The sequence below is a fragment of the Calidris pugnax genome, unplaced genomic scaffold (genome assembly GCF_001431845.1).
Source record: "Calidris pugnax isolate Ruff unplaced genomic scaffold, ASM143184v1 scaffold40, whole genome shotgun sequence".
NCBI lineage: Eukaryota > Metazoa > Chordata > Aves > Charadriiformes > Scolopacidae > Calidris > Calidris pugnax.
In genome coordinates this window covers 2,447,631-2,461,104 of record NW_015090796.1, presented here as the reverse complement: position 1 = coordinate 2,461,104, position 13,474 = coordinate 2,447,631, and the positions used below count along the sequence as shown (strand labels likewise).

Sequence of the window (13,474 nt, the reverse complement as noted above, 5' to 3'; positions counted from 1 at the left end):
GTCCACCCAGAGCAGGTTGCACAGGAATATGTCCAGGCAGGTTTGGAATGTCTCCAGAGATGGAGACTCCACCACCTCTCTGGCTTCCTGTTCCAGTGCTCTGCCACCCCCAAAGTGAAGAAGTTCCTCCTCATGTTTGGTGGAACTTCTTATGTTCAAGTTTGTGCCCATTTCCTCTTGTCCTGTCACTGGGCACCACTTAAAAAAGACCAGCCCCATCCTCTTGATACCCTCCCTTTAAGTATTTATAAACATTGATCAGATGGTCCAGTCTTTTAATCACCTTCATGGTCCTTTGCTGGACTTACTCCATGTCTCTGTCATTCTGCTGAGCCCGGAACTGGACCACAGTCAGAACCGTTGAAGGAGATTAGTGCATTTCCCATAAGAAGATACCTAGAGCTGAACAATAGTGTAGAAAGATTCAATCGAGGTCAGATTTAGCAATATTGTGTCAGTCTTTTCTGTGAAGGTATGGAAACCCAAGAAGAAAGCTACATTTGCACCACAAAGCTATTTTTGCCCTCCAGGAATAGTGTTTTCTGGTAAACAGGGTATCCCTTCCTCTCTGATGGTCAGAATTCCAAATCTAACAGTTATATAAATAAGCAGACTTCTTCTATAATCACTCTCTTGATTACTTAGGAGAAGAAAATGAGAACAAAATATTTATGTTGAAAAATGCTTATATATACACATATGCTGGGGCAGAAATGCACTGTATTATGACTTTCAGAGTCGTTTGGTTTTGGGGATAGCTAATCATCCACCAAGCCTGCTGATTATTGTTCTGCTTTATTCCTCAGGCTGTCAATTTCTGGTATGTCCTGGTGATGAACGACGAGCACACGGAGCGGCGCTATCTGCTGTACTTCCTTTTGAGTTGGGGGCTTCCAGCCTTTGTTGTGATCCTGCTTTTAATTATCCTGAGAGGAATCTACCACCACAGCACGGCACAGATTTATGGCCTGGTCTACAGTGATCTGTAAGTTCTCCTTTAAAAGAGCGTGAGCTGGCTATCGTACTCTCTGTGTGGTTGGATATTTAACATGCCCACACGTGGGGAAGGGGACATGCGTGAAGTAAGGGGCAGGGGGATTCCTCCTTTGGTGGGGATGAAGCACATATGTCACCCATGTGCAATGCAGAACCTTCTGTGCAGTTGGGCTTTGCTCCAGTTTCCCCACAGCTCCATCCTGGGCCGAGCATTGGCAGAGCCAGCTCAGGCACGTCTGCTTTGTGGGTAAATTATTTATTCTTTTCCGAGACTGTGCAATTCCAGGGTAAAGGATAGACATGGTTACTGCTGCAGAAGTGAGCAGGAGAGAGTGTTTTTCTTCCATTTCATTTCTGTGTTTAAAAAAAAAAAACACCACCAAACCAAGCCTTAAATCCCCGTCTCTTGGATTATTAAATATGTTCTCAGCTAAACAATGTTACTGCATTAACATGTCAAATATATTTCCTGAAGTGTTTCTCTTGGAATATTGAATATGTTATATTCCAAACTGTTCCCAATTTGAGCATTGCTGTAATGCCAATAATTAACACGGCCCTTTCAAAGCTAAATATAACCTCAGAAAACCGTTCTAATTAAAACAATACATCATCGTAGAACTCGAGACTTTTAAGTGAAAAGACACATAGATAAATATTTTTCTTCTCCTTCCCTACCTCATATTCTGGATGTCTTTCTGGCAAAGCTAATTTATGATAATAGCTATTCTAGGATATGCTTATTCACTTCGTGTCATTTTACATGCTTCGTGTGCAGGAAAGGGTGAACACACAGCTTCTTTTTAAAATAATGGAAGAGCGTACAAATTCTGTCTGTCAAAACTTCTTATGGGGGTGCTGGCAGAGTAGACCCAAAATGGGAGAGCGTCCATCTTTCTTCTGTAAAAGATAGAGTGTGCATCATGCTGTTAAAATAAAGAGAGAAAGAAAGAGAGAGAGAGAGAGAGAGAGAGAGAGAGAGAGAGAGAGAGAGAGAGAGAGAGAGAGAGAGAGAGAGAGAGAGAGAGAGAGAGAGAGAGAGAGAGAGAGAGAGAGAGAGAGAGAGAGAGAGAGAGAGAGAGAGAGAGAGAGAGAGAGAGAGAGAGAGAGAGAGAGAGAGAGAGAGAGAGAGAGAGAGAGAGAGAGAGAGAGAGAGAGAGAGAGAGAGAGAGAGAGAGAGAGAGAGAGAGAGAGAGAGAGAGAGAGAGAGAGAGAGAGAGAGAGAGAGAGAGAGAGAGAGAGAGAGAGAGAGAGAGAGAGAGAGAGAGAGAGAGAGAGAGAGAGAGAGAGAGAGAGAGAGAGAGAGAGAGAGAGAGAGAGAGAGAGAGAGAGAGAGAGAGAGAGAGAGAGAGAGAGAGAGAGAGAGAGAGAGAGAGAGAGAGAGAGAGAGAGAGAGAGAGAGAGAGAGAGAGAGAGAGAGAGAGAGAGAGAGAGAGAGAGAGAGAGAGAGAGAGAGAGAGAGAGAGAGAGAGAGAGAGAGAGAGAGAGAGAGAGAGAGAGAGAGAGAGAGAGAGAGAGAGAGAGAGAGAGAGAGAGAGAGAGAGAGAGAGAGAGAGAGAGAGAGAGAGAGAGAGAGAGAGAGAGAGAGAGAGAGAGAGAGAGAGAGAGAGAGAGAGAGAGAGAGAGAGAGAGAGAGAGAGAGAGAGAGAGAGAGAGAGAGAGAGAGAGAGAGAGAGAGAGAGAGAGAGAGAGAGAGAGAGAGAGAGAGAGAGAGAGAGAGAGAGAGAGAGAGAGAGAGAGAGAGAGAGAGAGAGAGAGAGAGAGAGAGAGAGAGAGAGAGAGAGAGAGAGAGAGAGAGAGAGAGAGAGAGAGAGAGAGAGAGAGAGAGAGAGAGAGAGAGAGAGAGAGAGAGAGAGAGAGAGAGAGAGAGAGAGAGAGAGAGAGAGAGAGAGAGAGAGAGAGAGAGAGAGAGAGAGAGAGAGAGAGAGAGAGAGAGAGAGAGAGAGAGAGAGAGAGAGAGAGAGAGAGAGAGAGAGAGAGAGAGAGAGAGAGAGAGAGAGAGAGAGAGAGAGAGAGAGAGAGAGAGAGAAAGAAAGAAAGAAAGAAAGAAAGAATCAGTACCCATTTTCTTTGTCATACCAAGGGGATTCCTGTGAGAAATAGGTAGTGGAATTCAGTATGTGTTTGTGTGAGCGTATGCATATATACATATGTATGTGCACTCATGAATATTACTTGTATATAGGTGTATATACACATGTACAGTGCATGATAAGCAGGGATGCCTGATTTAGATCTAAAAGCACCGCATGGGGTGCTGGAAGCCCTCTGGCCACATGAGCCAAGGTTTGCTCCCACATTAACAGACACCAGCTCTCCACTCCAAAGAGTATCTGATGTTCTCAATCACAGACCATCGTGCTCCATCAGGGAGTGCTCTATCTCTCCACACCGTGCCATAGGCATCGATATTTCTGTGCAGAACTTGGCGAAGGAGAGTGCTGTGGTTTTCTTCACGGTAAAATGCATCTCTGTGCAGAGGAAACACAAACAATCTGTGTCCCATAATCAAGTCTTCTGATTGCAATCAGGCTGGCCTGACGCAGTGAACCACAGTTCCACAGTTGTTTTCCTTTGGTGTCCACGTCTCATTCTTCCAAAAAAAAATGAGGAAAAATCCCCAATAATATAATCCCTGATAAAATTATTAAGTAGAGGAAAATTACTCAGTCCAACTCATTTGCCCAAATTAAACATAAAACTTTTCCAACATCTTATTAAAGTGGGAAAATGCCAGAAGTCATCCAAACTTAGTCTGTGTGCAGCTTATTCCAGCTCAGTCAGTGTGAACACTGTAAGGAGATATCTGCAAGGATTTTCATAATGAAAATCATTATTTCATTGATGCTAATTCCTAACTTGAAGAGCACTTTAAGTGTACAAAGAAGACTTTTAAAGCAGGAATGTAGGAAAGAGGACAGATTGAACTACACCACTCGGTTTGTTTCCTCCAAACCAGGATGTCGCAGTGGAAAAAGTAACAAGGAGATTTCCAAAGTCAAGGTTGTTACATACTAATTTCAGAATCAGCCTCAGAAATAGTTTGAGAACAATGGTGTGCTGCTAAGGAACTCATTTCATGTGGGAGCTGGAAAACTGGTTAAAGTAATAAAAGCAGCGAAGCCTGGTGTCTTAACTCTCTCCTAAGTGATCACTGCTTCAGGCAACACATTTTTGCATTACTGTGGTGTCTGACCACACACTGTGGTCAGACACCTGACCAGAGTGCCATGGGCACAATAAATAGCCAACAGGATGGCTATGCTGAAAGAACTTCATTTTATGCCTGTACTGAACAGAGGAAGTGTTTTGAGCTGTATTGGATTTTGTGCTGCAAAATAAATATTATGACAGGGTCTTCCTTCAGATATGTCAAATATTACACGCAAATGCATGTATTTTGTACAATAGCTCTGGTAACATGTCCCCGTATAGAACTAACAGGCTGCTGTGGTGATAACAACAGTATAAATATTGGTGATTATTTTAATAATTAGCGAAATTTATATATGGTGTGAACAGTGCAGTCTTTGGCATCATGTGAATCTTTTTATGATGCTGCTAAATTTGTCTCTATCAATGCCACCAAGTAGCACAATTTTTTTTCAAATTGTAGCTCAATGATGTGTGAAAGAGCTAACTGCCAAGAAAGGGCTCTTTTACTCCTCCCTTTGCTAATTTCCCCATTGCTCATCTGAAGAGGTGAAAGGCTGTTTGAATAGGACTGGAAAAGCTGGCAATGAAAGGCATTTCAGCATAGCTTGAATGAAAGAAGTAGTGAGATGGGTATTTGCCTAGGATGGCTTTGAATGGTGGAAAAGCAGTTTATCTGGATACCTGTGAAGAAAAATGTGGAGAAAAATATCTGATAAAATAACTTTACTGAGGAAACTATTAAGATTTGATGACCTCTTAAAAATGTGCATTAGTTCTTATGTCTTTTAAAAAAGAATAACAGGTTATTTCTTGTAAGAAATCAAGAAATCTCATCTCCAAGAAGGCCAATGGCATCCTTGGGTGCATCAAGAAGAGTATGGACAGCAGGTCGAGGGAGGTCATCTTTCTCCTCTACTCTGCCCTGGGGAGGCCCCATCTGGAGCACTGGGACCAGTTCTGGGCTCCCCAGTTCCAGAAGGACAGGGAACTGCTGGAGAGGGGACAGCAGAGGGCTACAAAGACGATGAGGGGTGTGGGACATCTCTCTTGCGAGGGAAGGCTGAGGGACTTGGGTCTTTTTAGTCTGGAGAAGAGAAGGCTGAGGGGGGATCTGATCAACACCTATAAATACTTAAAGGGAGAGTGTCAAGAGGATGGGGCCAGTCTGTTTTTTAGCGGTGCCCAGGGACAGGACAAGAGGAAACGGGCACAAACTTGAACATAGGAAGTTCCATCTAAACATGAGGAGGAACTTCTTCACTGTGAGGATAGCAGAGCCCTGGAAGGGGCTGCACAGGGAGGTGATGGAGTCTCCTTCTCTGAAGACATTCAAAACCCACCTGGACATGTTCCTGTGCAACCTGCTCGGGGTGGACCTGCTTTGGCGGGGGGTTGGCCTGGATGATCTCTAGAGGTCCCTTCCAACCCCATGTGATTCTTTGATTCGGTGATTTCAGATGCAGGTGTCTCTAACTTCAGCTTTGCTTAATTTCTGTGTGTAATAACCATTGGTTCAATCATCTTATAAACTTCAAAGTGGGGGTATTCTCTGTGTGCAGCTGACTTGTAGAAGGGGCTTGGATAGGAATTTGCCATCTGCCCTGATTTTCACTTTTTGTGTTATGGTAGTAGTCTTACATGGAGGTTTGTCAGTGTTTGTAACTGAAATCTTCAACGCGTGTCTAAATTTCAAGTATTTTGTCTACCCTGTTCTATAGTAACCATGCTCTAAAATGTATATCCTTGCTTAAGAATTTCCCTGATGGCTGATGCATTAGTGTTTTTTAATGATAAAAGGCAAGTGTCAGCTCCTTTCAGCTGGCTAATAACTTAAATTTGAATTAAGCTCTGAACTAGGTGGTTTAAAATCACTCTAAAAAAAGAAGTATGTTATCCTTCTATATTTCTGAGTTCTTATGTCATGCAGACAATTCTCCAACCCCTTCTTGAAATTTGCTGCAATAACCGGCTAAAATATTTCTGTCTAAAATATCTTCTGAGGACATGAAGCCTGCCATTTAGGTATACACTGTTTTAAAAAAGTATTTCCTTTTGTCATTTTTTATTACACTGAATGTCACCGTGACTTTGTGTTGTGACATAAGTACAGACCTCAGGATAACCTTTCTTTTCCATTTGTTTTTGGTTTTTTTTTTTTTTCTTTTCTTATCTCCCATCTGATTGTCTCTTTCAGGGGTATAAACCAAACCCATAATCTGTGTTTCTTTGCAGGAATTGTTACTGTTCTTGCACACTTTAATGGCCTCCTTCTCCTTTGGAGGAGGTTTTTTCTTTTTGAATAAGGATTTGTGATTGGATCCCAAGAAGACAAGAGTTCAGCTTAAAATCAAATTTCAAAGCTCAATGCAGTTCCCAATCTTCAGACAATTCAACATTTCCTGTTGTCCTGGTATATACTGCCAGCCAGCCATGGCTTCATTTCTAAATAGCTTTTAGCTAAGGTTCTCAAAGTGAGCTTAAACTTAGCAATATGTTTAAACTGAGTAGTGTGTTTCTTACAGTTCTCTTAAAGTACAAAGGCACAGCTCACCCGGTATGGTGGAAAACGCTTGGAGGCAAATTGAAACTGTAGATACTGGCAAAGAGAGATATGAAATGCAGCTGAAGAGACGAAGAGAGGAATGTGAAGAATCACATGAAATGTGGCTCCTGCCGGTTTCATCCCCGTCTCGTTGGTGGTTGCTTTGAAGAAAAATGTCAGCCATACGTGCCTCGTGTGTGTCTGTAGAGGGATTGCATCACCGGGGATTTACAGACTGCAGATAGCTCTTCTGGAAACCAGTGCAGGTGTAGATACGAAACCTCAGGCTGGTGGATGACTTGAGACTAGCAACAGTTCAGTCACCCTTTACAGATGCTGGCTCTCATACTTAGAAAACAAAGAAGCAAGCAAAAGAACTTCTAAAATGGGCATCCATTTTAGCACTAAGGTAGCTTTCTAATTTCTCATGTAACCCTGAAAATGTAATTGTCCACACTTGCATAGGAGTAGAAATTTCAATACCCTTTGAAGTCAGTGGAACCACACCCATTGGCATGGTTTTACTGCAACTCATCTGTGTCTGAGATCAGAGGCCAGAATTAGTTAATTACACATATCAGTTTTTGTTCACAAAGATGAGTTTAAGGGTTAGTTATGCTACATTCACTGACTTGTACCCAAGAGAAGTTAGGAAAAAAATGTACTACTCTAAAATTGGACAGAATCGCAGCTCAGTGGAGCTTGAACTTTTAACTCACTTGAGCGGTTTGAAAACTCTTGCCTACAGTAGCATTAAAGTATATTTTTTACAAATTTGAGAAGTACTCTTGTTGCAGCTTTAAGCTTTGCATCTGACTAGACTTTCTCCTTGAAACTGAATTCCCCTAAGAAGGCCAGATGACTCTTTCTATTAGAGTATAAACTGAAACAAGCAGCCTTTGAAATGGACAAAACTGGAAGTGATTAGACATGACAGACTGCAAATTTTAAAGTATATAAACAAATATCTCCCTGCCCACTGTGTCCTTGCAAAAGCTGGTCAAGCTGGTTTTCAAGCACGGCATTAGTCAAGCTTTAGCCTGGCTTTTTGTAGTTGAAGCAAACTGTACAGTTTCCCTTAGTTCACAGAATGTTTGTGTTTTTTTCCAGTCATTTCTGAAACCTGGCTGTCTGCTCCGTGCACTTTTAAGAGCCCTCTTCCCTCTGACAATCCCTCCAGTTTTTTGGAAGTGTCTCTTTTTCAGCAGGATCATTTATTTGTCCGAGGGAAGAATGATTTCCACCCTGCACCAGGAGGTCCCACTTGGTTCATTCATTTTCCTCCGTGAAATCCCCTGTGCAAACAATCTCAGCGTGGAGGAACCATATATACCTTTACAAAACTTTAAAATTATAGCAGTACCCTGGTATGTCTTCAGTGGTAGTGATATGATAACATCTAACAGCAGAAAAAGGCTAAGTGCTCTCACCAATATATATCTTCATTGTATCATATCATCTGCCACGGTGATATCTATGAGAAATAAGAGGGGAAAAAAGGTTTTCCAGCAAAGTTTGTTTCTAGAAAACAAACATTTCTATCTCCCATACAGTCTAGCCCAAGGCAGAGGTTTTTCCAGCAAAGTCACTGGACCTGTGACTGTGCAGCCACATCCAGGGGACGGGAGGACACCAGGCTGCAGAAAGCTGGAAAAGATGAACTATTTTTTCTGTGACTAAGGGTTACGACTCTTCCTGTTACTCACAGCACAGTTTCTCTGAATCAAACTCTCATACATGGGCAAGGCACGGGGCACAAATTAATGTCCGGGAGCCATGGCCAACATTATTTGGAAAAGAAACTTCACAGAAAACGTGTTCCAGTACCAAGTGCACAGCAGTGAGACCAGGGCACTTCGTGTACCTTCACGTGAGAGGGAGTCAGTCCTGAGTTTAAATAAAAACAGGCTGTTTCTGTCTGAACACTCTGGTTTCCTTGAGCGAGTCTTGCCCTGCTGGGCTGTAAACCAAATGAGTGATAAAACAGGAGCGTGGAGATAACTCAAGCTCTGAGATATTAAATCTTAATTGTGGTTTTTTGGGTTTTTTTTTTTAACACCAGTGTGCTGAGAGCTGTATAATGCACTGAAACAGAGATAGCATTCACTTCCAAAGACACTCTGGGGTGGTGAAGTCTAGTGAAGCCATGGAAGACTTGAAAAAAACCAGGAATCTGTAAATGATTATGCCCTGCTTGTTATATAGGCTGCATAAAAGTTGCACGTGATGAGAAATGCTCACTTTAAAGTCTTGCCAGGAAGTTGCTGGAAGTTTGAACAGTAAGGCCCACCAAATATTTCTTAGATAAGTAAGTTTTAAGTCATAGGAGGGAAGATGGGGACAGTCTAGGCTCTTGACCTGAACAAAGACATAAGACATAATAGTTCGTGATGTCTCATCTAAGTGCTTCTCCAAGGTTCATTTGTTTTGCTGCTGCTGCTGCAAGGATAAAATCTTCCTGAAGCACCTTTCCAGACACTGCTTTTCGTTAAGATTTATTCCAAGGGCTGCAGCCCCCACAACTTCTAATTGTTTACTGGTGGCACTAACAAGGAGGACCCCATATACCTTGATTATTTGTTCCAGAAAGAGCTGTGCTTTCTCTCTAGCCCGAATACCTGCCAGGCTGGTGCACTGATGCTTAACCCCATCAGACAGAACCCTGGACGCTGCTCTGGGTCTCACCAAGCTGAATGACTCTTCCCCTGCCAGCACACTTCTGGGCACAGATCCCTGGCTTCTTAGCTGTTCCCCAAAGTGAAAACCTGCTTTCTTAAACCCAAGGACTTGTTCCACCACCACTAACAGGAATTTTTTAGCTTGAGCAAGCTAATTTCTGTCCGAGTATTTGGATGAAGTCTTCTGTCCTGTCCCCACCTTTCCCCTATTACTTCAAAAGTGCTGAATTTAGTCCTGAATCTTGGAGCAACACGCTTGGAACACCAGACTTTTACAGGCAGGAAGAGTTAAGAAAATAGCTAAGAACAGCCAGAAGAAGCGTTTGGGGATTTTAATTGACCTGTCAGACGTGCTCAGAGGAAGGGGTTTGTGTGACCAATGGATGTGGGATTCCCACCCCCTGATGTCCAAGCCTGGCTTTATGTTCTGTGTGGACTTGGAAGTGTCTCCTTGCGTGATCCTCTCCCTCCAGCTTGTGCTTCCTCTTATCCCGATCTTTTTCCACTTCCTCTCCCCTCGGTTCGCTGGCAAAACACTTTGGATTTGGAAGCTTTTGCAAACGGCAGTTTGTGGAATGATGCTGGGACCTGGATGCGGGGATGGTTGTGGCAGGAGCCAGCAGGGGCAAAAAAACCCAAAAAAAGCCTGTGGTTTTTTTTTACTGGCTGATTCCTCTCCATTCACTGTTTTGCCCTTCTCAGCAGGGTAAATTAGCCCACGCTGAGCTCGCTGCTACTGTAGGATAAATGTTTCTGATGAACCAGAGCTGCTTGGGTTATGTCTGCACAGCACCACAAAATAGACATTCCCACGCACACATATATACATATACACACATAAATATTGGGAAAATTACCCTACTTCCCTGACCTCTAGCAACAGTTAAGAGAGTTCAAAATCTGGCCTTTTTGTGTTCTGCCCTTGTGCTTTATTTTCTAAATTCCTGCCTTATTTCCAATGAAGCTGCCTAATGTGCTACCCGCTGCTAAGGATTATTTAAAAATATCTCACTGCTGAATGTGATGGCTTTAATTACCTTTTATTTATCCCTCATTACCAACACATGTTTTCAGCAGAGGAAAATAGCTGAGGGCGGAGGGAAGGGGGCTGAGTGCTTTCTGTATCTTGGCAAGTGTTTACGGTTAATGTTGAGCAAATGTTAGCACATGAGAAACAGACATAATGACTGTGTTGTGCTTTTAAAGCATTAAAATAAAGAGACCTAATTTCTGGCTGGTTTGGGTGATGGGGTTCTGAAAAGTGAGTGGAGAGAAATAGTTTTTTATTAAGGTAAAGCACCCAACCACTGCTAGGTTCTGGCGAGTCAAGGGTTGGAAGGGTAGGTTGGTGCAAGTGAAAGAAGAACTCAAGAGATGACCTTGAGGCCTGGTGCTTCAAACAGGTTCAGGAGAGGGGATTTCTGTGCCCAAGCAAAACTCCAGAGACTTCTCCCAAGCCTGCCTAGTACTATGGGAAGAGTAACAGGGAACAGCTGCAGGATGGAGGCTCTCTCATCCCTGCCACCGACAGCTTCCAAAAGCTTTGGTTTCCTTTCAGGTCGTGTAAGAAATTAGCAAGATAATCCCGCCTACTTTATGATCTTTAATTAGCAGGATACCACCTACCGGTACTAAAAAAGCTCATTCTTGGCATGTGTCTTTTCCAACAGTTTAGAAAAGCCTTCATCTGATATGCTAGAATATAGCAGGAAATGCTAAAATAAGCAATAGCTAGATCAATACCAGCAACTGGCTCCGACTGCTTCGCTGACAACTGACATGCTGTTCATAAGTATATATATCTAACCTCTTGTGTCTGATCTTCCTTTAAAAAGGAGAAAAAAAATTAGATGTGTTTTGGTTTTCTTTTAACTTTACCCCAGCAGTGTTCTGCAATAAGTTGATTTTGAATTCACGTTTTAGTTGAGTGAAGTAGGTTTGACGTTGGGTGACCTACAGCACCAGAAATTAAAAGTGCATCTCACCAAACTGTGTTAAGATACACTGAGAAAAAGGATCCCAGCCTTAGAAGATGGATTTGCATTAGTATTGCTAAATTTAACTGTCAGTATGACTTACACAGCATCAGTATGCCTAATAGAGAGACTGCAGAAGAAGCAGTTGCAGTGTGTGCTTCTCCTGGACATCTATCATTTTACAAAAAAACCATGCAGATTAAAAAAAGGTGCACATACTAAATACTGTTTTTAAGGAAAAAAAAAAAAAACTTTTTCATGACATTTTGTTATTCTTCATGAGCCTCTTTTATATTTGACAGCTTGCATGTGGAAATGTCTCCTTTTTCAGCTAGATTTATATTAAAATTCTTGGTTTAAAGGATGGATAGAAAAAGTGAGCTAATTTGGAGTGCCTGCCCTGAAAGCTAGCACAAGGGAAACATTTTCTTGCATGTGAGGAATTGTAACAAATATTAAAAAAAAAAAAAAACAAAATAACCATAATAATAGATCATTGTTTGAAAGCCATTGATCATGGCTGATACACATAAGGAAGAAGCCTTAGATGTAAACAGGAGCAAGATAATTAACTGGAATCGGGCACATAACTCCTTACATAATTTTAAAATTGCAGTATTGGCAAGAACTCAGCTCTTAAGAGATTTCAAGCAGGTTTCTGCCAGCTGATTTTCCTGGTTGAATGCTAAAGGCTACAGGTCTTCTGGGGCAATCTGCCTGGGGACTCCTGAGCTTCCAGTGCCTTGGAAGCCTACTGTGTATTAATGCAGTTCTTCTGCTAGGTCCTTGCTGCTTCTCCTTTGGTAATTGGTGCTTCCTTAGAGTTTACTTTCACAGGAGGGGGAAAAAAAAAAAAAAAGAAACAAAAAGTAGATATAAAATTGTTCAGAGAAATTTCCAGAGGATGGTATAATGAGAAGACTGAAACACAGTGGGCCATGTTCTAAAACAACAGCAGATGACATTTTAGTTTCTCATTATAGAAAAGCATTGCTTAGGCATTTTACTTTTCCCCTTTTCCCAACTGTTTAGCTCTACAGTAACAGCAGCAGCAGTAGAGAAAAACAGGGAAATTGTTTTGTGCGTCGTTATGCAATAGGTCTGGTTTATTGACAGGACTGCTGCTGCACACACTGACTCAAACTGAATCTTCTGAAGATCCTGTTCTTTGCTGTTTCAAAACAACTTGGCACTTCTTCATTCTTTGTTCATGGTGGACTGGATTTTCCCTACTGTTTTCTATTGTTTGTAGCTACTCTGTGAGTACCTCCATTAATGAATGTGGTGCTACTCACAGTGAATTTTGACGTGCAAGAAAAGGTGATAGGGTCAAGTTTCTGGCAGCAATTCCCACTAATGTACAGTTTCCTTTCAAAAAAATTTCTGGGACAATCTGTTCTAATGTAAACAAGAACAAGCAAGCCTTGGCTTGATTTCTGGTGACTTTAAGTGTTGCTCATTTCTGAGTTTACATTTCTTAAGCAAAATGATCTAACTATATTTTCATTATCTTTTTCACTCCTTCTTCTCCTCTTCCCCTCACTCTCTTCCCTCTTTGTTTTGCTGCTTAGAGGAAAGAAACTGAAATGAAAATAAATAATGCCAAAGGGTTGGCTACCACATTATCACTCCATAAAATCTGGAAAAAACTATTATTAAAAATTTTGAAACTTACATCCAATAAAAGAATTAATTTCCCCATGTTGAATTATATATGAAGGAAAAGGCAGGGGCCTGCCTCTGAGCTAATCTGCATGAGTTATAAACTGATTTAAATTCATTAACACAACACATCATGCCAAACGATATCCCCAGCAGTAGAATGGGCACTGAGAGATTCCTTGGGTTGCATCATCCCCATGAGGTGACAGAGGCCAAGGACAGCTGCCAATCAAAAGAGGTTCATCCTCACTCCATTGTGCTTTGGGCAGTAGTATTTGATTAGAGAAGTCTCTAAGTGTACAAGTGGGTGGTTTTTTTCACAGCTGCACTCGGCTCTTTGGGGTGGCTTTTATGGTTCCCCTAAGATTTGCTTGCTTTCACCCATAAGCAGATGATTTGTGTTTGGTGTTCCCCAACAAAATCACCAATTTCCTTTTCAGGAAAAGTGATTAAACAAAAGCATA

At 41.9% G+C, this 13,474-nt stretch overlaps 1 protein-coding gene across 1 annotated transcript in view; it reads left to right on the top strand.

Moving 5' to 3' along the window:
- ADGRV1 (adhesion G protein-coupled receptor V1) overlaps positions 1-13,474 on the top strand; it is a 277,476-nt gene that overhangs the window by 192,234 nt on the left and 71,768 nt on the right. Inside the window, exon 84 of the mRNA XM_014936880.1 lies at positions 807-985. Coding sequence (XP_014792366.1) covers positions 807-985 — 179 coding nt within the window. The remainder of the gene's footprint in view (positions 1-806; positions 986-13,474) is intronic.